Below are 24,518 nucleotides of genomic sequence, written 5' to 3'. Positions count from 1 at the left end.
TGACGTTAACATTACAGTCAAAGTATAGTGGTTGATGGCTTGTTTTTTTTCATTAGGCATAACGGGGTATTCCAGCCAGAAGGATTTATTACCTATCCACTGGATAGAGGACAATGTTAGATCGGTGGGGTTCCCCCGCTCAACAAGGCTGTTTAAGTCTGTGCCATAAACTTGCCCAACTACCGCTCCATTCAAGCTCCTCCTAGCTGCGGTTGTTCGGCAGATAGGAACGGAAGATCAGGGTCCCCCATTCTAGCAATTGGTGGGGGTCCCAGCGGCGAGACCTGCACAGATCTTACATTTAATCACCTCTCCAGTGGAAAGGTCACATCCTACTGGCTGGGATACCCCTTTAAATTGAGCTCGGCTCTCAGAGTTATCTAGTATTCAATGGAAAACACTTCTTGACTGCCATTACTCACACAGGGCGCTGCAGTCAGGAAGCGAGTGTTTTGCAAGGAACAATAAACCATATATTTCTTCACTATAAAAGCAATAAACAGAATCCTATAAAGATGGCCGGGGCTACCCACAAGAATAGTATTACAGTGTTGTCTGTATAACATCCTATGGCAGCCCAGTGGATACATCTGATCTCAGAGGTTCTCAGCAGCAAGATCACAAATGATCAGCTTGACTTCATCTTGACCCATAATGCAAGCTGGGACTGTCCAGAGAACAACCCCTTTAAGGCTAGGGAATAGAATGAATTTGCTATATTGCATTTTCACAGGATTAGGATGCTCTTCAATCAAGTACCAAATAAAAAAAACTTGTCCTAGCCTGGATTGGTTAAAACTCTGTATAGGATTCCTCCATTCTAGGTCTTTGCCCAGGCCCTACTTACTTCAGCTCTGGAGTAGAGAAGGGGAATGACCGCTGCTCTGGGGAAAAACAGCTCATGATGCAGACCGTGCAGTGTAAGTTATAGGATACATGGAATTGCTATTTGAAACGTTCAAGGGCTTGACAGGGTTAAACCAGAATCGACAATTATCCACAGGATTGATGAGAATTGTCTGATCTCTGACTTCCCCACTGCTGGGACCCCTGCCAAATCGAGAGAACGGGGGTTCCCAAACAATCTTCCTTCTTACTGCATCTTATCCACTGAGGAGAGCTTATATGTAGCAGAGGCCAAGCATGCGCCCGCTGTTCAATTCAAAGTCTATGGGACGGACAGAAAAATCTGAGCGCTGTTCTTGGCTGTTTCCATAGACTGTGAATGGAGCAGCAAAGCGCATGCGCCACCGCTGCTTCATTCAATGTCCCCATACTCGCAGTTGGTGGATATCCTGCTGATAAATGTGGTTTATAGGAAAACCCCTTTAAAATCCTACAGGGGACACCCAAAGGGTTCAAGTACAAAAAAAAACAAAAAAAAAAAACTTACACACGTGGCATCCTTGAGATTTTCGATTTTCTGTGGAGGTAAATATGTAACCGTGAGATTGTTTACAAACCAACACAATAAAGATAGAAAAAAAGAGAAACACAGTCCAAGCCAATTATCTGCATAGTGGACTACGTGAATTTAGGAATACAACATATATGTCAATGAATATAAATAAGTGATTGCGGCATGAAGCTGCCAGTGTCTTCTGATGCAAGGATCAGGGATAATTGATACAGAACTAGTCCCTCAGGAAGATCCTGCAGGCAAAGAACAGCTGCAGATCATTTACCAGTAAATTCCCCTCGGATGAGTTTAACTCCTCCTCCCAGCGATCTACATAACAGCAATATAACCGCGGTTACCGGCGGAGAGAGAAAATACACAAGAACCGTGTTTGGATGCAGCAAGTTGTGTGAGATGAACCAATTCATGAATTCCCAAAAAATTTAAGCCGTCAAGATAGCATTGAGGTACAATGTAATTACCATTATACTTTTGCACTTCTGGGTGTTGGAAAAAACAAAAATAAAAAAAACAAAAAAAGTCGTACAAGCAGCATGGGTTACAATAGCGCAAAGATTCATGCTTTGGTGTTCCATTCACTGCCATGCTGTACAATATATAGTTATTTTGTCAAAAGCAGAAATGTAAAAGAAAATTAAAAAAAAGCGCCAACATTGTATGCCCAATAATGGGAAAGGTCATACAGAAACAGATATTTCCTACAATAGTTTATTCCAATTAAAATTGTTCAGATGTTTAAAGAGATTGTCCAACACCATGACATTAAAAAAACCAAAAAAAAAAAACCTGCTTAGAAATGGTGTAAAACAGCACAAGTAGTATAATACTCAACTTGCCAATACACTGCTTGCCCTGTATCCCGCCAGTCCTGCTTGCCCTGTCCCCTACCAGTGTCTGTTCTTCCTGCCCCAGTGGTGACTTGTTGACCAGACATGTGACCGCTACAGCCAATCACTGGCTGTAGTAGTGACGTTCCGATATCTCTGAGGTCACAGCTACATCAGTCACGTCGTGTCCATCACTGGAGAAAAAAATGAACACAGACCAGCGGGGGAGCAGGAAACCAGCAACACTGGAGTGGCAAGGTATTGATAAGGGGAGTATTACTACTTTTGTTATTTTACACCATTGTAAGCAGGTTTTTTTTCTGGAAAACACCTTTAAGTATAGTTTTATCTGTGGACAGCCTCAGGCCTCATAGGAGGGCTGTGCAGAGGGACACAGAGTCCCCGAGGCTCCATGTGTGGCTGTATGGTGCTTCACACACTGTTGTATTATGAGGTTCATCTCTCCTAGAAGCAAATGCTGAATTCAACAGAAAAAAATAAAATTAAAAAAAATTACTTTACATGACCCCATATGAAAGGAGAGGCATCTACTATAGAAATCTATAGGTGCAATATGATAACACCGGCACAGGAGCGTTATTACGTTCCCAGTTGTACAGAGCCCTAATTCTTAGGGACAAACGCTTTATACTCAAGTAAACGCACCAGTTACATTCTGAAAAAAAAGACAATTAGAGAAAATCACAACTGACCTTCCTCTGGTCATCATCCTTGCAGCTTTGGATTTTGTCATCAAATACCTGAAAGAAAAGAAAACAACAACTCTTTAAAAGAGCAAACACATTTGCGCCTCTGGTTCCCTTCAGAAACTAAAGAAAGCAAAACCGTAAAAAAGCAACAGTAAAATAAGAAAAAAAAAGGCAAAAAAAAGCACACAAAAACACATCTAGGAAGACGGAGCCGATCCATCAGAGAGTTAATGTTGAGGTTAAAGCTTCTATTTCTAACCGCGTTGTTGTCTAGAACATACAGAGAATGAACCGGCATCACCCTCGGAATACACAGAGCGGCAGGCGGAGAAATTATTATTTAGCAGAGCAACAGGAGTAAGATCATTGACATTCAAGAGCTATAAACTGCTATACGACCTTCCTGCTGCTCTATTAGCAGCGTTATACACGGCGTGCCGGTAACAATAAGGTATTTCTAATAATTGCACAAGACAATCTGATGCAGGAAATGACCCTTTAAACATTCGTACATTCAGCAGTCACAAATAGTGAAGTACAATTAAAGGGATCCTATACCATAACAGAACCTATTTAGCCGTCTCGCAGTGTAATATATACAGTATTAAGATGTGGTCGATCTCAGGGACTCGTGCTGTGCGGAGGAGGAGGAGGAGCGGCTCTATGGATGGCACACATTTCTACTAATGTAATCTACATAGCGAGCGGCCTGTGTGGAGGTCAGTACTCTGAAACCACATTTTAAGACTAAACATACAATGATACAAGTTGGAGATCTTGACAGAAATTTAAGATCAGAGCTCCACAACGAGACCGGGTCACCCGCAAGATGCGGTAAAACCAAGGAATTGCTACGACTTGCATGCACGCACTCAATGCTTCCCTATGAGGGGGGGGGGAGGGAAATAGTCACGTTAATAATTGCAATACTTGACATGATCGGAATTATTTTAATAGGTTGCTCACACTGCTCTGATTTTACCGCTTCCCCATTTCACCGTGGAGCCTTTTTTTTTTTATTAACCCCTTCCCGCAACATGTACGTCCCTGTAAATGTGCGGGAACCAGCAAGAGGGTGCCAATGATGGACAGACACGAAGATCCTCTTACACGACCTGTCCTGGGCCGTGTAAATGAGCGCCGCTAAACGAGACAGTTCGTTGATCGGCGCCCGTTTGCTCCTTTCACAAAGGGCTAGTATGGAGACGAGCGTTCGTTACTCCTATCTCTTGTCCCCATACATTTCTATCATGTCGGCAGCATGTCTCCCTGTTTACATAGGAAGATGTGCTGCCGGCAACGATAATATTTTTCATTTTTATAACGATATGATCGGCAGATGAACGAGCGGTTGCTAATCGCTGCCCTGTTTACACAGGGCAATTATCGGAAACTCGCAATTCACAAAACAATCATTTGCCCGACAATTGGCCGGTATAAAAAGGGGCCTTAACTCAGATCCCAGCCACTTAACCCTATCAGCCAATATGGATGGTGCTGCTGACAAAGGGAGGTCCTATCTCTAAATCCGACAAGAAATTTTTTTCTCTTTGTTTAGCATTCCACACACATATATATATATAAAATTTATTTTTCACTAACTGCCAGTTTATATGTAACCCCAAACGTTGCCCTAAAAATAAAAAATAATGTACAACTTGTCCTGCCCCAATAGAAGAATCTTTTAGCTTCAGTTAACGACGGGGAACGACGGGGAAATATCGGGGGATCCAAAAAACATCCGCACAGTTTGCTTGTCTCCGGCTGCGACAGACCGTTCTACCAGACTCTATAATGAGACTTATTGCCTTGCTAAGAAAATGGTCTGAACCCAACGTTTTGCTCTGAACATTACAGGTTGCAGTTAAACATTCAGCTTCTCCAAATACACCTGGAATCTGACCTTGTGATATAAACAGGGAAGGAGCTGTAATGTGTTACATGCCGACAAATTCAAGGTCCATAACATACCAGTCATTTATGAGCCGTAATGTGACACTCGTGTCCTCGTGAACAAACACAACTTTGAAAACATGATTATCTGTGCAAAAAAAAAAAAATGATAAAAAGATGCCACTGAGTAAACTGGACGTCTATAGAGTTCACTTCGGGATCAAAGACGTAGATCACGTGTGATTCAAGTGACTGTACAGGTGCAGCTCTATAAAAGCCTCGGGCAGGGTTTTCTCAATGCTCCTAATTCAAGTACCCCTATTCAAAGCACATCTCAAAGTCCCCCCCCCCCCCCCCCCAGGCTATGATCATACACAGTGCTGCTTAGGGCCTATTCACATCAGTGATAGGTTCCGTTGATGGGTTCCGTCAGACTTTTCCGTATCAGGGCAACCCATCAACAGAAAGGCAAACGAAAACCATAGCTTTCCGTTAGCATTACCATTGACAACTACTCCACTTTTCCTTTGTACCAGTTTTGATATATCTCCTCTAGTAATTTTCAGCCTATTACGATGCGCAGTGGCCAGAGTGAAAAACGCAAGATTTTAGTACTGACGGGGAGAGACCAGTCAAACAAGCCGACCCAGAAACCAGAGGGGGAGCCGCCCATCAGACACTTTTACCGGAGCCCGTCACTTATTAAAACTGCTGCAGCGCTTCAGAATAAGATATAGCTTAGCGTAGTAAGGGCACCTGTCACTATTTCATACTGCCCGTTGTTGCGGCAGCATGAACCGGACAGGTTCCCTTTAACGCATACGCTAGCATTGCAACATCATAGCTCGGAGACATAGCAGCAAGAAATAAAAAAGGAGGTAATGGTGGTGGAACAGAATAGTGTTTTTCCTTACCTTTATCTGATCTATTAAGATCTGAAGATAAGCGTCTGACTCTGCAAGCTTCTTATCAAAGTCCTGAATACTCGGAACGAATCCAGAATCTACACCCTGAATAAGATAAAACCATTACGATTAGATTAGGGTCTGAAAATCAGAGTTACAGCTTGCCTATTATAAATGGTAAAGAAACTCGTGAGCGTTTTACTGACAATAGAGAGCAGACACATAAGAATGCAGCTCGGCCACTCATGAGGCTCTAGCAGGAAATGAATACGAGATGGTAAACTGCCTGCGAACCAGAATAGAACATAAGAACCAGCGAAACACAAGTCATCCAGCGCAGAACTCCACGCTGTACAGTTAAAAAGAAAAAAATAATAAAAGTTACAGCCGGAGGAGTATGGACACAGGATACATAGATAGATCAATGCCAAGAAGAGGAAATAACCGAGCGGAGAACCTAAAGTGTACACAAGTCTCAGACTGGGTGTAACCACAAGTTCAATAAGTAGAAACCGGGCACAACCCTTTCCTAGCATCAAACAAAAGATATATAAATTCTTGCATTAGTTTAAATCCACGCATTAGAAAATAAAGCAGCCCCCAAAGTCTGGCAAGAGGACTTGAAACGTTGCATATATAAAGCCTATATCATTTATATATATTACACCTCTAAAAAGGTGCCACATGCAAGAACCACACACTTTACGTGGTCCTTACGACTCTGGCATTTACATGGCAATGAAGAGAACAGTCACCCTTATGGAAATTTCTTCCCATCTGCTATTAACGTCATAAGAATCCTTCACCGACCTTCTAAGGACCTCCAATTAACATCTTGCTCTTTTTGTTAGTGGGGCAGCACACCGCAGCTTCATTTCTGGGTCATCTCTAAAAGGGCAGAATGCTGTTTATGCCACGTATCTGACAAAGGGAGGGGAGGGGGTGCTGCCGCTGCTCTACCAGTTCTTGGAAAGAAAAAGCCCTATATCCTCCTTTTACACAGCGTACGTCGTTATTTTTGCAGAGACTACACCCATACATGCTACACTGCACCTAAGCATTGCTGCTGTAGATACACACAAACAGACCTGTATTACAGCAGCAGTCACGCTTCCCCTGTGTTAAGCCCTGGCATTCACTCGCTGCATTGCTTTATTTACATTGCAGAGACTGGTTTAGTGCGATGTGAGGTTTCGTGAGAACGGACATGGCACCATAGATTTCATCCAATAAGACTGCATGAATCATCCACCACGGGACTACTTACTGTGAAGAGGCTTCGGAAGGAATTCATGTCATTTGTCACTAGGTTAATCAATCAGTGTGTCAGTCGAGACGGCAAAGGTTACATTTATACCCTTTATAAAAACATAAAATATGCTGAAAGTATAAACAACAAAAGTACACAAATAACCACACACTGAGGACAAATCTCCATTTTTAGTGCCACCTTAATATATTCAGCTCCTCTGCGCCATAATAGGACATCTATATTTTCAGATTATAAAAGCAGAATACAGAATATAACAAAACAAACGCTCGCTTCAGAAAAAAAAAAGTGGGTAAAGCCGTGTTAGGGCTGGGCAATTCAATCGAGAAAAAACATGCAATTTAGCTCAATTAAAGAGGCTCTGTCACCAGATTATAAGTGCCCTGTCTCCTACATAATCCGATTGGCGCTGTAATGTAGATAACAATAGTGGTTTTTATTTTGAAAAACGATCATTTTTGAGCAAGTTATGAGCTAGTTTAGAGTAAGGGTATGTGCACACACACTAATTACGTCCGTATTTCGGCCGCAAGTACCGGACCGAACACAGTGCAGGGAGCCGGGCTCCTAGCATCATACTTATGTACGATGCTAGGAGTCCCTGCCTCGCTGCAGGACAACTGTCCCGTACTGTGTTTTCAGTACGGGACAGTTGTCCTGCAGCGAGGCAGGGACTCCTAGCATCGTACATAAGTATGATGCTAGGAGCCCGGCTCCCTGCACTGTGTTCGGTCCGGTACTTGCGGCCGAAATACGTCCGTCAATTACGGACGTAATTAGTGTGTGTGCACATACCCTTATGCTAATGAGTTTCCCAATGGACAACTTGGTGTGTTTTTACTTTTTACCAACTGGGTGTTGTACAGAGGAGTGTATGACCAATCAGCGTCATACACTTCTCATTGTTCCAGCCCAGCTTCTTTCACTGCACAATCTCACTGTGCTGTGGATCATGCTGGGCTGGAACAATGAGAAGTGTATGACGCTGATTGGTCATACACTCCTCTGTACAACACCCAGTTGGTAAAAAGTAAAAACACACCAAGTTGTCCATTGAGAAACTCATTAGCATAAATCTAAACTAGCTCATAACTTGCTCAAAAATGATCGTTTTTCAAAATAAAAACCACTGCTGTTATCTACATTACAGCGCCAATCAGATTATGTAGGAGACAGGGCACTTCTAATCTGGTGACAGAGACTCTTTAAGTGACGTCATCTTGCGGATTTCGTTTTTTATTTTTTTTTCCCAGCGTCAACTGTATCTGCCTCCTCAGGCCACAGATACAGTTGAATCCATTTGTAGAGCAGGGAGCCGTAAAGTCACTACGTATCACCAGACGCTCACGGCTCAGCACAGACATGCGCGATGCAGGGACGTCATTGCAATTGTCTGCACCGAGCCACACAGACCAGTAGAATCTCCTACACTCGCCATTGGAACGGGGTTAAGGGAGTGCGTATTTTATTATTTTTAAAAAGGCACTATGCATTATACTGCATGGGGAGCACTATAGGGGCATTATACAGTGTGGGGAGCACTATGGGGGCAATATATTGTGTGGGGGCAGTGTCAGGGGGTATATTATATACAGTAGTTTACAGCAGGGGATAAATATTAATAAAATGGCGTAGCATGCAAATAGGGGGCGTAGAATGCAAAAGGGGGTATGGCCTAAATACTCGGTCATTAATCGTAATAGAGGTTACATGTTCAATTAATCGTTATTCTGATTTAGGTCACAATCACCCAGCCCTAGGCCTCATTCACATCTGCATTGTGCTGTCCATCGTTCTGCTCGGCCAGAACAAAAAACAAATACTAGAAGCGCTGGTTCCATTAGACGATGAAAACCCATCGACAGAACCCATTCACTTTAACGGGTTCCGTTGGTGTTCCGTTAGGGTGCCCATGGTTTTACCGGAAACAATAACACAGCATGCTGCGCTACGGTTTGATGTTTTTGGCAGGATCTGAGACGGAGGCCCCTAATTGAGTCTCCAACACCAATGTGAACCGGGCCTTGCACTTTAGTATTTTTTGCTTTAGAATGATTTATCAGTTATCTGCTTCAAAAAGTGTAAAATAAGGAAAGCTTATAGAAGAGACAAGGAAGTAGCAGAACTCAGCCGTGTACATATCTAAGGGGTAAAAGGAACCCATAATTTTCCATGATCAAGTAGATGTTCTATATAGAAATAACCTCAGGAGCTAACCATCGTACAACCAGTGTGTGCGCCAGTCACCGGCTGTACGGTATTATCTCTGTGTTCACCATAGTGCCACTGTAAACATCATCAGTCATAGCGACATTTACACAAGGCTCAAGAGTCGTCGCTTGGAAGCAACGACCTTCCTCGCCAGGCAGGAAACGCTCCCAGTGAATAGGCCAGAAAGGTCCATATACCAATGTGATGCCGAAAGAGTGCCCTTTTTTTCTTATAGTACACTGCACTGTATTTTTTTTAATTTTTAAACGTCTTTAATACATTCATGAGCTGCCTAGAGGGCGCTCCCTACCTAGATTAAGGCCTCATGCACACAACCGCGAAGATTTTTACTGTCCACAAATACGGATCAGACATGGGACATGTTCTAGGACACGTTCTTTATTTTGCAGATCATTTCTACTGCACAGACGGACAACCGTAAATATACGGAAAGGTGTCCATGGCCAATAGAAATGAACGGTTCCGCAATTTCATCTGTAATTATAAATGAAAAACGACGGTCGTGTGTACCGGGGCCCAAGTCCACATTTTGCGCTTCTCTATGGCTATTTTCTTACGGTCCCTACATGCCATACGGCTATGTTATTTTCTATAAAAACAGTGCAAGAAAAGAACACCGTGCCACCAGTTGTAAGAACTATGGGAATGATCCGGTGTTCTTTACCTCAGCAATTGTGAACTTTGTGCACCTCAAACTTGGCTAGAGCGGCAGGAGGCATGGGCTGAGTTGTAAATGGAACTATTTAACCCTTTTCTTTCTAAATTGGTTTAGCTTTTGTTGCCAAATCAGGAGAGACGTTCAGGGATGAATAACTTTTTTGTCACACCCAGATGTAGCGGCTTGGTATCTGTGTGATGTCAATGCCAAAAAATAAAATCGCTTACCTTTTAAAAGCTTTGTAATAAAACCTCTGAAGTGACCATAATATGAACTCATGGAAGGAAGAAAGGGACATTTAATACTACAGTAAAAAAGTAGTGTACATGGTGTGCGCCAAATTTATTATGTATTTGACACTTTTTGCACTTTTCTGAACAGTTTTGAAAAGCGTCTCGAAGAACTGGCATGGCCAAGGCATCGTGCAATGTGCCAAATGTATTCATGGCATGGGACATTTTTTTTAAAGCAAAATACAACAGCCAAAAATCTGTGTAGAAGAGAGAAGTTTGACTAACATGTCTAGTGAGTTGCACCAAATTAATTATACAGTGTGCACCATTGTGATAAATTTGGTGCAGTCTCTGCCGATCTGGTCTAGCCTTATCTTGTCTAAATTTAGGACAATAAAGCAAGCCCTATGGAGCGTTGTTAGATAAATCCAGATAATAAATATTATTCATTACAGAATTTTGATGGACTTGCACGCAAATTTTTTTTTTAAATGGGGTTTCAGGGTGGACATTCCCTTCAAAGCGTATTAAGAAGAAAAAATTAAAACAAAAAAACCCTAAAGTATATTTAAGGCTGTGTTCATATCTGCATCAGGGCTCCGTTCCGACAGAACGGAGCCATAACTGACACAAACGAGAGGTTTCCATTTCCATCACCATTGATTTCAATGGTGACTGATCCGTTGCAAATTGTTTCAGTTTGTTTCTGTTGTGCAGTGGTCCCGTCGTTTTGCCGGAATCAATAGCGTAGGCGACTGCGGTATTCATTCCGTCAAAACAACGGAACAGCTGCACAACGGAGACAAACGGAAACCATTTGCACCGGATCCGTCACCATTGAAATCAATGGTGATGAAAACGGAAACCTCTGGTTTCCCTTTGAGTCAGCCAGGGCTCCGTTCAAATGGAAAATTACGTCGGAACGGAGCCCTGACGCAGATGTGAACGCAGCCTAAGAAAAATAAATAAAACCTGTTGGAAAATCCCTTTCCCTTTAAAATCCTCTCCTAATAACAAACATTACATGGTTTAAAGCAATGATGTTAGAATTAGATTGAGACGGAGTCGAACCTTTATGTAAGTTGCAAGCTTTGTCTTGTAAGCAGCTCCTGCTATTAGTACCTGAGAAATAATACATGAGATGGTGGATCTGTCCTGTGCGGCTCTGCCCCCTCTCTCACAGCACAAATGACTCCATTCCTGAGGACAAGCTGCCCTTTATGGCTTGCAAATGATGCACTGCAATCCATACGGGGGTTTTATTGCTGCAAAGCTGCCTGGATTGTGGACGTGAGCTACAATATGTGGGACAGCTGGGAGATCTGAGGCAGCATGGATTTGTGGAAAAATAATGTAAGATTAACAGATAAGACCCTTATATTCATCAGCACAGTATGACATTTTATTGACTGGTTTGCTATGCCAATTGGGAAAAGTTATAGAATAGAATGCGAATTTCGAAAAAAATAAAAAATAAATCTTCAGTCTTTAATTTCTTACCATAAAAACAAGTGCAAAATAATGCAAAATGCAGCGATTCCTGGGATCCAGAGGATCACATTGTCAGCTGTAGTTAGAGGAGATAGAGACTCCTGATCAGATGTATATACTTCACTGTATACAGCCAACTGATGAAATTCACACAGCGTAACTACATTTTTTAAAACAAGCATTTGTCTAAGGGCCCGTTCACATGAACATGAATCTCGTCCGTGTGCGGTCCATGGAAATCACGCACAGCACACTGATCCATTCATTTCAATTGGGCCGTTCACACATGCAGGACTTTTCACGCAGCGAGTGTCCGTTACGTGAAACTCACTGCATGTCCTATATTGGTGCGTTTTTACACACCTATTGAAGTCAATGGGTGCGTGAAAATACGGACGCACATCAGTGTGTTGTGCGTGATTTGTGCATCAATTCCATCGAAAATAAAAGTGCTTTGCATGAAAACGCATGCCACTCACCAAGCACACTGATGCAATCACGCAACGCACACGGACAGATTTACGTGCGGTTTTACTTGATGTCAAAGGACAGACAATATTTCAGATCATAGGATCAGTGGCACAAACATGAGGACGCATTTCATGTATCATTAGCGTCACGTACTGCCGGCCTAACCCTCAAAAAAACCTCGAGTTGTCCTAAAGAGCGTCTATCACCAAAAAGAGAAACTCCTGTTCAGCCCTCTTTTTAAGCAGTCTGTTTATAGGTCGATCAGGTCATACTATGCTGAATCTGACTGGTTAGAGCCCTCACTGTAGCTTCAGCCTTTAGACTCAGACACAAGCCAACCCTCCAGACTTATTTGCTTGAAAGTGAAAGTAACTGAAAAATTACATACAAGACACTAAACAAGGGATATCATGTAACAATGTTCACAAGGAAATAGATCATAAACGGATACAGCTTACACCCCAAATATTGGTGACAGATACACTTTTATGCAAAGGCCAATACTAGAGTGAACGGTTACAGTATTTGGAAATAAACAAAAGGATACAAAAAGATAGGAGTCAACAACATCACCATCACTAGACCAGAAAATCCATTACTTGATATGGAAAATAATAGTTTCTTAGAAAACCTCGATAAACACACATTATAATGGGATCACTAGACTAGATAGTTAAAAGCAGAAGGCACATGGAAGCCCAAAAAGTCCCTGTGTTCCCCTCAAAACTTCTCAGGGAAAAACCTATTTGGCACGGTTCCAGGATACCAGTTTTAATCAATCCTCCTCTTGGAGCTGTTCACATGTAGAATTGTAATAATTGGCAATTTGGTGATCTGCTGTGGATTGCTATCCAGAATGTCCTTTATGTGTTACCATCTCAGTGGTGATTGTTTTAGTACACAAAAATTATTTTTGTGCATTAAAGCCAGTTCAGTAAAGATGCAATAACAATATTAGGCCCTGTTCACACAGTTTTTTGCAGGCAGAAAAATCTGCCTCAACATTCCTTCAGGAATGTGGAGTCAGATTTTGACCTGCCTGCCCGCTGTCTGCCACATTTTTCAGCCGTGGCCATTGAGCGTCGCAAAAACGCAGTGAAAACCGCTTTCTCTGCCTCCCATTGATGTCAATGGGAGGTCAGAGACGTAGACACCCGAAGATAGGATATATCCCTTCGTTTTCCCATGTTTTTTTTTTTGTTTTTTTTAAAACCCTCCGCCTCCTTTGAAATCAATGGGAGGCGTTTTTAGCGTTGTTTCCATGTCAAAAAAACTCCATGTGAACGTCCCCTTATAGAGCATTTTAACTCAAAAATCCAAAAAGAGTCCAAGAATTACTCTCGGGTGTTAAGTTGGTGATACACTTTAGATGAAAGTCAGCCAAACCCTCCGATCCCAGTAGGACGTGCCGATCTAAAGCCCATGGGGGTAGCCTAACAATCCTCATATGTTTGCAGTCAGGGGGAGAAGCATTGCCTCTACAGGAGAATACCTGGGGCAGACCTCCATATGAATTCAGAGGCATAAGGTGACGTAGGGCCCCATAGACTTCCATCGGCGTCATAAGGTACCATACAATTCAAATTTTGCACTGAGCCATAATTATGTCCTAACCGTGAATATTTTGGCCTTTTTACTCCCACGCCCGCTGTCTGGTGAGCAGGTTTATAGGAGTACAAATCAATCCTCAGCTCGGAAACCACAATGCTGTGTGCACAAGCAAGGAGGGCACTGTCCATCTTTCCACATCCTGTTTTGCTTAAATAAATCATACCAGGGGCTCACCTCTACTCACGCACAAGATGCACAAACACGTACTGTCACACAAGGTACATGACTACAACGTGACAACCACATTCTTACACAACATGTCAACTCTGCCTGCAGGCACCCCTCAGGATGGAAAGCGCATTTCACAGCAACACGTTTTCTTAAATGTATGTTGACTGTAAACACCATTTTACCGTATACATATAGAATTACTATACATAAAAGCATTGCTTTACTTCAGCTACTGACCCTGTGTTACAGCCTGTCTTACAATGCAAAGCTACATTAACAATTCAGCAGGCTTCAGAGCTGCAATCCCCCCCCCCCCCCTAATGTCTGTATGCACTTGGTGACTTGTAGGGATATATACAAATCAGTATAACTAAAACTATACATCAGGTACTGTATAGGAAAATACTACATTATAGGAGCTTTACTTAAACTAGGGCTACAGGTAGACTTGGCTGCGACACAGGTCACACTGTCAAGGATCGCGGTGCCACGATGCGTACATTGTAGTAATGTAAGTGATTGCAGTTTGAGCTGCGCCTCGCAGGTTTCCACAACCATGACTTGGAAGTCGCAAGAAATCTAAAAGTATGGATTTATTGCGACGGTCGGGACAACTTGCGGGTCACAACGAGGCCACACTCTCATTACTGCGATGTATGCAGCACAACACAGTGATCTTATGATGCGTAACCTGTAACACAGCAAAAGTCGCCATGTAGCACTAGCCTTCCTGCCGGCTTATGACTATTTCCAATGGAAATCTGCAGAGCTGTGAATACAGCTCTGGACAATGATATAGACTATATACCAGGGTCAGGGCAAGATAAATAACACAGCGGACAGGGTTAATTTTGGCCATTTAGGCCCCACGCACATGACCGTAAAAAATCTGCATAATTGCGGACAGTAATACGGTCCGCAGTTATGGACCCATTCGGTTCTATTGGGCGCGGACACATTTCCGTATAGCTACGGATAGCTGTCCGTGCCGGGAATTATGGAGCATGTCCTACTTTTCGTATTTCACGGGCCGTGCTCCCATGCTTTGTGTAAAATAGGTCGGTAACAACATGTGAGCAAAAGTTAAACATGAAAAAGGAGGCGACAAGACGACACACAGGACACAGGGGTGCTACCCAACTTTTTATATTTGTATATATATATATACATATATATATATATATATACACACACACATATACATACATACATACATATATATATATACACACACACACACACACACACACATATACATACATACATACATATATATATATACACACACACACACACACACACACACACACACACAAAGCAGTTGTGGAAAAATGCTGCAAAGTAAGAATGCTTTCACAAATAGAAGTGGTTGCGATTTGTTAATTGATTAAAAAAAACGAAGTGAATAAACAGAAAAGAAATCTAAAACAAAATCAATATTTGATGTGACCACCCTTAGCTTTCAAAACGGCATAAATAGCACCATGCTTTGTATGTCATCATTGGCTATTGTTTTGTAATTATTATATAATAAAGACCACTATTGCTTTCAGAATTTGCGAGACAGGTGGTAAAATACTGCCATAAAGGCAAGGTAGTGCTATGTGTTGGATCAGACGAGAGAGCCACTGACGTACCCCTACCCTATGGACAGGATTCTATTTAGACGCAAGGTCATTGCCTTTAAACACAATCAGCACACAGATGAACGAGTCCAAACGTAAAGAACCGATTAATAACGGATCACTTCCCATTTCACAATCCCATGACTACTGCTCAGAGCCAGAAATATTGCACAAGCAGGACACTGCCTCGATCACAACGCAGGTTACTGCAAGCACAGTAAGGGCTCGTCCAGACGTAGCGGAATTGCGTTTTTTTTTCCATCCGGGATTGTGGACAGAAAAAAAACGCAGCAGAATACAGTAGCAGCAAAGTTAGTGAGATTTAACAAACCTCATCCACACGCTGCGTAAATATTCAGAGCCGAAATTGACCTGCGGTGCGTATTTTCCGGACCGCAGCATGTCAATTCCTGTTGCAGAAAGTAGAATGAATTGCTGCGTTTTTCAGAGGAGACGTCACCATCTCACAACATTGTGAAAAACGCCACAAAATACGCACCATTTTCTGCAGTCAAAAACGCAGGAAACTGTGCATTTTTTGCAGCAGCGGAACCTCTGATACTTTCAACAGAACTTCTGCAGAAATTTAGCAATTCAGTTACGTATGGACAAGCCTCAATGGTCATCACCAGCTCTACACAGTTACAAATCAGGACAGTAAGGCCCCATGCACACGACCGAAAAATCCCCCGTAATTACAGTCCCATTAATTTCTACGGCCGATGAACACTTTCCAGTATGTCTACGGGAGGGTGTCCGTGCATAGAAACCTGCCGCATATAAATATGTCCTATTTTTGTCTTTTACGGACCATGCTCCTATACTTTATAATGGGAGAACGGGCCGTAAAAACGTCCGTCTGTCTGTGCCCGTAATTACGGGTCGTAACTACGGGCACGGTCGTGTGCATGAAGCCTTACAGAACATCTCACAGCTTGCCCTTCTGTATATTCCACCTAGTTACTAATGGTTTAGCGCTGGATTTTGTATTACTAGTAACATGAAAAATTACATGGCATCAGATCCACGGTCCGATCAAGGCCATGCTATAGCGAAGGCCCACCAGATCTAAAGCTGGCAGCTTATAAAAAGAGCTGCATATATGCGTGTATACCATGGGTCAGCAACCTTCAGCACTCCAGCTGTTGTGAAACTACAATTCCCGGCATGCCCTGGCAACCCGTGACTGGAATAATAAAGACTTCGGATGCCAGGGCATGCTGGGAGTTGTAGTTTCACAACAGCTGGAGTGGCGAAGGTTGCGAACCCCTGGTATATAACATGTTACTGGGGGTTCTCTGGTCTAGAGATATTACAGATAAAGTAACAATCATGGGGACAGACATTTTTACTGGACTTTTGTGAAGTAAACACATAGAAAAGTACTACATGTAGGCTTCACACAAGCCTGGGTGGCAGACAACAGGGAATAGTAGAGTGCAACCAACAGCACAGCAAAAGGGGATAAGATCCTCTTATAGTTTAGTGTCCCTTGAACGCAACAAATACAAGGAGTAAAGGAAGCCATTTTCTGGAAGGAACAGATTTCCAAGACTGTACGAATCATCCCATAAAGCCACATATAGTACACGTCACAGGGGGGGGGGGGCGCTAAGTATTTCTAGCAACAAACCTCATAACAATGAGCATATATACTCCCATGCATCTAAACATTGCGCACGTATGTCAACATTTGCGGCAGGTAAAGGGTTGGATTTGCTTCCTCACGTATGTACATATAGGCGTCTCTCTGCTCCCTACATACATATCACAGCCTGTATGGACACGTTAACCAATCTCCCCGTTAAAGCATAAACGCAGGAAAAAAATCATTTTGTTCTCACTTCAACAGAAATCGTTTCGCAACTGGAATCCTGAATATTTAACCAAGACGGGGAAGTGAACTGTGATATCACTACTTATAGCGGCGACAACCAGAGCAATTTCCCTAAATCAACAACCCCCCTCAGTATCTAGTGCTGAATCCAGCAGATGGTCTGTAGATCTTTATTGAATGCCCCCCCCCCCCCCCCCCAACAGCTAAAACCATAGAGCACATAAATAACCAGTGAGCATTCAGGACTGTGCATTACACGTCCTAATACGACATCCTGCCGTTCCAGAAAACCGTATCACAATCATATCACACAGAAACGGGGGCCCCTGGGGCAGACTCCATTTTCTGTGTCACACGCTGCTCTTGCCTGACAGGATGACAATGACGGCTGCTGTTACTTACACGGCTGCAGCCTTCCCCAGCCATTGTGATTACACTGCCCTGAGATCCTCATCAGCGACATGCATGCTTTTTACTTACAGGATGAGAGCATTCAGCTACTTCCTCTGCACGTCTAGTGACCTGCTGCTGCTCACCTCCCACCAACAGACTATTGGACGGGTGTAGCTTACATATCAAAAAGATTAGTGTCCATTGGGTTTCCTTCAGGTCACATGATGCTGTGCACGGTTTAGCAATACACTGGGGAACATGGCACATCTGATTCATATCATGCTCCGTTTAGTGCGATCAGTCCATTGCTGCGATCAGATACAATTTAGGGGTGTATACAGTGGAGACGGTAGGTATCAAGGATAGCCCAAATACATACTAGATCCCACAGGATTTTTTTCATTTTATTATTATTTCTGGATTTTCAATAAGGTCGAAGAAAGAAATGGGAATAATAAAGCATTAATACCGTATTGCTTGCTGTATTGTTTTCATATCATTTCTGATTTCCTCCACATGCCTTCTTATAGGAAAAGTTTTTAAGCAATCCCTCCTTGCATATACTCCCATACTATTCGTTTTGGTTGCTTATTATAGTGCAAGCCTATTCTGCAGCGCTGTACAGAGATTGGTCCCATTCACATCAGTCCCTGTCCTCAAAGTCCAAATTTCAGATCACGCAATGGAGGTCAATTTCATAGAAAGCCAATTAACCACTATATGTTTTTTTTTTTATAGTATGGGAGGAAGAAAGGGAGAAGAGAACATACAAACTCTATGCAGATGTTCTTCTTGGGTCGGATTAGAACCCAGGACCACAGTGCTAACCACTGAGCTGCCATGCTTTAATGTACCTCCAACTTTAGGGCTTATTCACACGAATGAGTGGAAACTGATGTGAAAAACAGCCTTTCACACCCGTGTTGCACTCGTTTTCACGGATCCCTCATAGACTTGAGTCTATCGAGGGATCCATGAAAACGGAAGAAAATAGGATGTTCTATTTTTCAATGGACCCTTCACGCAGTCCCTTAAAACAACGGCCATGTGAACGGCCCCATTGAAATACATGCGTCCGTGTGACGGCCTTTGTTTTAACGGCCATCACACGGACGTATACGTTATTTGTGTGAATAAGCCAGAGGATTTTTTTCTCACGGATCTACAGTTACGATGCAAGTCAGAGCATTGGTTTGTTTTCTTTCACATGGGCAGATTTTACAGGTTTCCCATAATGCAATTACAATTTCCCTGGGCAGCCCCTGGCAGTGAACTTCGTAGCAAGGAATACAAGGAGCCTAAATAAGAGCTGTACGGCTATGTTCACATAGGGCAGATACACTGCATAGAAGCACGCAGCTTATCTGCCCTGTACGCCACAGGGAACTCCGGCCGCAAAACCGCACCAAGTTGTGAATGCGTAAACGCTGCAGGGTTTCCACAACGGAATTCTGTGCAGAAATTCCACAGAATTTACAGTAGCAGCAAAGCGGATGATATTTTGAAAATCTGATGCCCGCGCTACGGAAAAAAAATGCAGCGAAAACGTTAATTGACCTGCGGTGCGGAATTTAAATGCGGAGCATGTCAATTTATGCTGCGTTTTTGTTGCAGGTTTTCCCCATTTGACAACAGAAAGCCAAGTGTTGCGACTTTTGCAACACAGAAAAAATAATAATTCATACTCACCCAGAACTCCCTGCCTCTTCCTCCAGTCCGGCCTCCCGGGGTGACGTTTCATCCCATGTGAACATTGCAGCCAATCACAAACCAATCACAGGCTGCAGCGGTTACATGGGTTGTAGCGTCATCCAGGGAGGCCGGACCGGACGGCTAAGAGGGGATGCGCCACCATCTCAATGGCCTAGGTAAGTATGGGCGTTATTTTTCTACGCCGCTTACCGCAGCAGAAATTCCAGCCGTTTTTCCGATGGAAATTGCTGCACGTTCCACGTCGGATACGCTGCGTGGTTTTTATGCAACGTATCCGACCCGTGGGAATCTCGCCTAAGAGTTCATCTATTATCTAGTAGAGGTTAAAGGAGAGGAGATCATTAGAAAACTAGGAGCATGCAGCAAGGAAGTCTAAAAGGGACTTTTTGGTTTTACTTCTCCTTGTAGCCTAGAATTATCCCATCCGTGCTGAAACTGAAATCAGCACTTTAACAAACCGAACAATACCCCAATATATACTAGTGGTCCTAGTGACTAGATAACAAAACCAGAAGATGAAACAAGTCACGACCAGATAATTGGAAAAATACCAACAGTCTTTATTAAATTAAATTTAGACACAAACACAACATATAACAATTCAATATATTAAAATACCATAAACCCTCGAACGGGAATGGAATCCGGACAAAAAAAAACAGAGCGACCCCCAAATGGTAAAAAATGGTCACAAGCGACTCCTATATACAGCTAAAGTGCATAAGTATAAACTGTTGAGCAAGTGCTAGGCATAATACATTTGCACAGATGGACACGTATGCATGATGTAAATAGTAAAAAATCTAGAATGCAGTCCTAAGTACATATAGCACACTGAGCAATATACCTACATAGTAAAAGGAGAATAGGAGATCCGGACCAGGAAGGGGGACCTCTGCTTGACCCGACGCGCGTTTCGCTTGTGCTTCGAGCAGCACAAATGTCAATCTTAATATTTTTTTTTTGCGCAATTGCTACTTCTGCACATTTTACTCCAGAAATCTGGTGTAAAACGATTGATAAATTTCCCCCATTGACTTCCTTCTAGATTTCAGTGCTTTTACACAGCAGCCTATCTAAACAAACAGCGTTGCAGTGTAAAGTATGGACAACTGTAGGTACAGACTTGCGGATCATCTCCAAAACCACAACAGAACAATTGCTTGAAAGGGGATCTGTCAGCTCTCCTGTTTATCTTAGTAAATACGTAAAACAATGTTCTTTACTTAGAACTCTGCTTTGTGCTGTTCCTATGTTGTTCTTCCTGGAAATGTATGAATAAATGGACAACTGGGTGGCACCATTTACCTTGTCAATGGGGTGTATCCCTACACAATGACAGTCTGACTTGATTGGACTAAGGCTTTCAATTTGATTGTTAAAGGCTGTACAATTTTCCAGGTAATACTCTGTTTACCTGCAAAATCATGGGGCCATTGATGCATCGACTCTTAATGGTTTCACAATTTTGCAGGTAAACAGCAGTTTTACCCGCAAAACAATACAGCCATTAACAAACAATTTAAAAGCTGCGCCAAGTAGTGTGTCGGCACAGTTTTCGGACTCCTGATGAGGCCTTTCAATAAGTAGGGATACACCCTATGGACAAGGGGAATGGCAACGCCTAGTTGCCAAATTATTCATAAATTGCCAGTAGGAATAACAGAGGAATGGCGCAATGCAGAGTTCTAAGTAAAGCTGCTCCAGAATATTTACTAAAACATATATACCAGGAGAGCGGACAGCTCCTCTTTAAGTTTGGTTTAGAACCAGTTTTGAGGCCTCAAAACTGCTGACCGCGCAATATAAAAGGGGTAGCGCGTTATAACTGAGTGACAGCTCTGGCGGTCTCCTGACTGCCCAATACAGCCGTAACTCAGAGCAGCACTTGCGACCAGGGGAATTAAATGTCCATGAACCAATTTAACTTTAATTTTTTATTTTAGCGGCCAGTCAATAAGAGCTTTCATTACATCAATGCACAACATATATAAAAAGATTAGGCATTAGTTACACAGTTCTAGGCACATTGGCAGCCCGGCTGCAGAGGTGGTCTAGCCCTACTACACTGTGGCATTTGTACCAACAAAGTCAATTTGTAATAAGTGCCTACAACATATAGGACTAGGTCAACTATGACAGCTATACGTACATTTTCAAATGATAAATGCCACCACTAGCGCCACAACTGAGAAAAAAATCCATCACTTCAGATTCTGCCAGGCACAAAGAGCAGATAGTCCAATCCTGAAAGCCCCCAAAGACATCAGCTTCTCGTTAAATTCCCCCAAAATAGGTGGGACATGTCTGCTATCAATGTCCATAAGAGTTTTTATGGTTCGCCAATACGGATCCAAAGGCTACACATCCGTAGCCGTCCGCAATTGCGGAAGCACCCATAGGACTTCTGTGGACGAGTCTGTGCCAAGAATATGACATTCTATGTTTTGCGGATCATTTCTATGGCCCGGACACTTATCCGTAAATATATATGGAAATGTGTCCGTGGCCAAAATAAATAAATGGGTCTGCAATTTCATCCGTAATTACATATGTAAATTTAGAGTCGTGAGTATGGGGCCTTAATCTCACATTTATGATGTAGAACAAACTGTCGAAAAAAACAAAACACAAGTTTCCCCAATTCCTCTCCAGCGCTGCACTTTGTAACGTTCATAAAGACACATGTGAATGTCATATGCATCTCCCCCAAATCCATTCACTTAGACTGATAAGATTTAACAGTAGGATACCACTTGCCAAAAATACCAATAAGAGAAAGTTGCAGTCTAAAGCCGTGGACACCGCGATTACCAGGAATCTATTATAAGTAGCTATTAACCAGTAGCGCAATTACAAAAGATAAAAAGATTTGTTACTATTAAGAGCCCGACATTGTACATTATTCTTTGTGTCAAGTTATACAATTTCCAATATATTTTTGGTGTCAATTTCTTAAGGTTTTCAAGATCACCGTTTGCGGTCATTCAATGGAAACCGTAATGGTTTACTTCCAGGAGATTATAAATCAGTCCTGGTGGCACAGCTCGCGACAGTACAGTTATCAGAGTTATGTCTTGTAACGAGCAGCACACCTATGTGATCACCACATGACCAGAACTGATTATCCCCTGGAAGTAAGCAAAAAATGCTCCTATTGAATCACTGCAAGCAGAGATCTTGAAAACCATGAGGAATTGAGATAGAAAGTAGAATTCTTCACTGTACAATGAGTAAGCTTTATTTGCTGAAAACAGAACACCTCTTTATTGTAGAACGGTTTGAAATTTAAGTCCAAATTTAAACCAATATATGACCTCCCTGTCCACCAACAAGACACTCCTGTCACCTGTTTTATTCCAATAGTCAGGAGACTCTGGGGTTGAAGCATGAAAGTGGTTCTGGATGGCTGGAATATAAGATGCCCACGGGGGGGGTTATTAAGACTGGCGTTTCATTCTCTAGTCTTAATATAAAAGAAAGTTGAGGTAAGATGCGACATCTATTACGAGGCAAACACTTCCTAATTAAAGGTGTTGCATCTTTTGACCGACTGTGTGAAAGAGCAACGACCATGGTCATGCGCCAGCCATTCCCCCTATGCTCACTTTGCCGGTGCTCTTTTGCCCTCCGGGTCCCCATCCAGCTCCCTCTGCATTCTGCAGCTCATAAGAGGCCCTGACGAAGCAACGCAGCCCTTAAAGAGGTTTTTCCCACAAAACACACGTATTCCCCATCTATAGGATAGGGGATACACGTGTGATCCATGGGGGTCTGACCGCTGAGACCCCCAGGGAGATGAGAATGGTAGACCGAAGACCCCCCCGAAGTGCTCACTGAGAATCGAGCGCTGGTGCACACAGTTGGCCAGAGTTCTATTCATTTCTATGGAGCTGCCTGAGAGAGCAGTCCTGGAAGTCCCATAGAAATGAATGGAGCTGTGGCCAAGTATGTGCACCAGCGCTCCATTCCCAGTGAGCACTTCTGGGGACTTTGGGGCCCCCAGAGATGAGGAAACCGAGAGATGGGGAAAACCTCTTTATCAGTGCTGCATCACCTACATCGTCATAACACTTCCCGGTGTCAGGACCTTGTAGGAGCCCCAGCAAGCGGAGGGGAGAAGAGGATCGGCGAGGTGAGCAGATTTATTTAATTGTCCGATAGGTGGGGAAGGGGTTGCCTGATAAGGGGGGGGGGGGGTCTACACCTCCCCGAGTACTATCTACACCAGCTTGGAGCTAGCCTAGATTTCCACTCTAGTTTACGCCAACTGGCAAAGAAAGGTTAATAAATTCCCCCCAATGTGTTTCAAATAAATTAAAACTTGACGCTGCACTTGCCAACAGTTTAGGATTGAAGAAAATAAAAAATTTCACTAGCAAATTGTTCCGACTAATCCAGCAATATAAAGAACATTTTAAGCAGAAAACTAAAAGTCCTTACTTGTAGTTGCAAAGTGTGACGCAGGATGGTTTCTTCTAACGCGTGAATCCACTTTTCTCTTTCATCTGCATCCCGGGCTGTTAGAAAGAAAGCAACAGAGATAAATGTATAACTCAGAAGGCTGCCCAATGTACACGTCCCAGGGGCCTCCAAGCGGAGATATCACAGCCTTAAAAATACATCAAGAAAAGATTCCTCCTTTCAAGAACTAAAGACAATAAAGCACAAGATAAAACCATTTACAAGGTCTCCCTGATGCAACACTGTATACTGTTTATCTCGAAAAGCGACATCAATGTCCCTCAGCGGGATCTAATCTGATGAAAACAATTCGTAGCTCATCACCTTTATCTCATGAAGAATAAAAAAACAAAACAAGTCTTAAGACATTATCAGGAGTGAGATGACCGAGTGCCACGATATCACCAGAAAATTATAATTACCAAGTCACAAGGTTTTACAATTCTCAACCTAAGGACGGATTCACACGAGCATGTGCGTTTTGCGCACGCAAAAAAAGCGGCGTTAACATCTGTGTCAGCCCCATATGATGCGTGGCTGCATGATTTTCACGCAGCCGCCATCATTATGACACTCCGTTTGGATGTTTGTAAA

At 42.8% G+C, this 24,518-nt stretch overlaps 1 protein-coding gene and 1 long non-coding RNA gene across 7 annotated transcripts in view; one reads left to right on the top strand and one right to left on the bottom strand.

Annotated features, from left to right (window-relative positions):
• The window catches only part of OSBPL9 (oxysterol binding protein like 9), an 86,635-nt gene that overhangs the window by 37,381 nt on the left and 24,736 nt on the right, over positions 1–24,518 (bottom strand). For 4 of the 6 annotated variants that reach the window (XM_075832983.1, XM_075832986.1, XM_075832987.1 and 1 more), the window contains exons 4-7: positions 23,904–23,980; positions 5,765–5,860; positions 2,961–3,008; positions 1,394–1,423 (exon numbers count right to left, since the gene is read on the bottom strand). In XM_075832983.1, coding sequence (XP_075689098.1) covers positions 1,394–1,423; positions 2,961–3,008; positions 5,765–5,860; positions 23,904–23,980 — 251 coding nt within the window. Of the gene's footprint in view, positions 1–1,393; positions 1,424–2,960; positions 3,009–5,764; positions 5,861–17,756; positions 17,919–23,903; positions 23,981–24,518 lie in introns of those variants that run through there. The other 2 variants (XM_075832989.1, XM_075832988.1) reach the window with 2 other exon arrangements.
• On the top strand, positions 2,452–24,189 carry LOC142657695 (uncharacterized). The gene is made up of 3 exons (XR_012849965.1): positions 2,452–2,505; positions 6,923–7,099; positions 23,988–24,189. It is a non-coding gene; the product is annotated as an uncharacterized LOC142657695 (long non-coding RNA).

This window comes from Rhinoderma darwinii, chromosome 7 (genome assembly GCF_050947455.1).
Source record: "Rhinoderma darwinii isolate aRhiDar2 chromosome 7, aRhiDar2.hap1, whole genome shotgun sequence".
Taxonomy (NCBI): domain Eukaryota; kingdom Metazoa; phylum Chordata; class Amphibia; order Anura; family Rhinodermatidae; genus Rhinoderma; species Rhinoderma darwinii.
The sequence above is the reverse complement of the archived record's forward strand: the minus strand, read 5'-3'. Positions and strand labels throughout refer to the sequence as shown.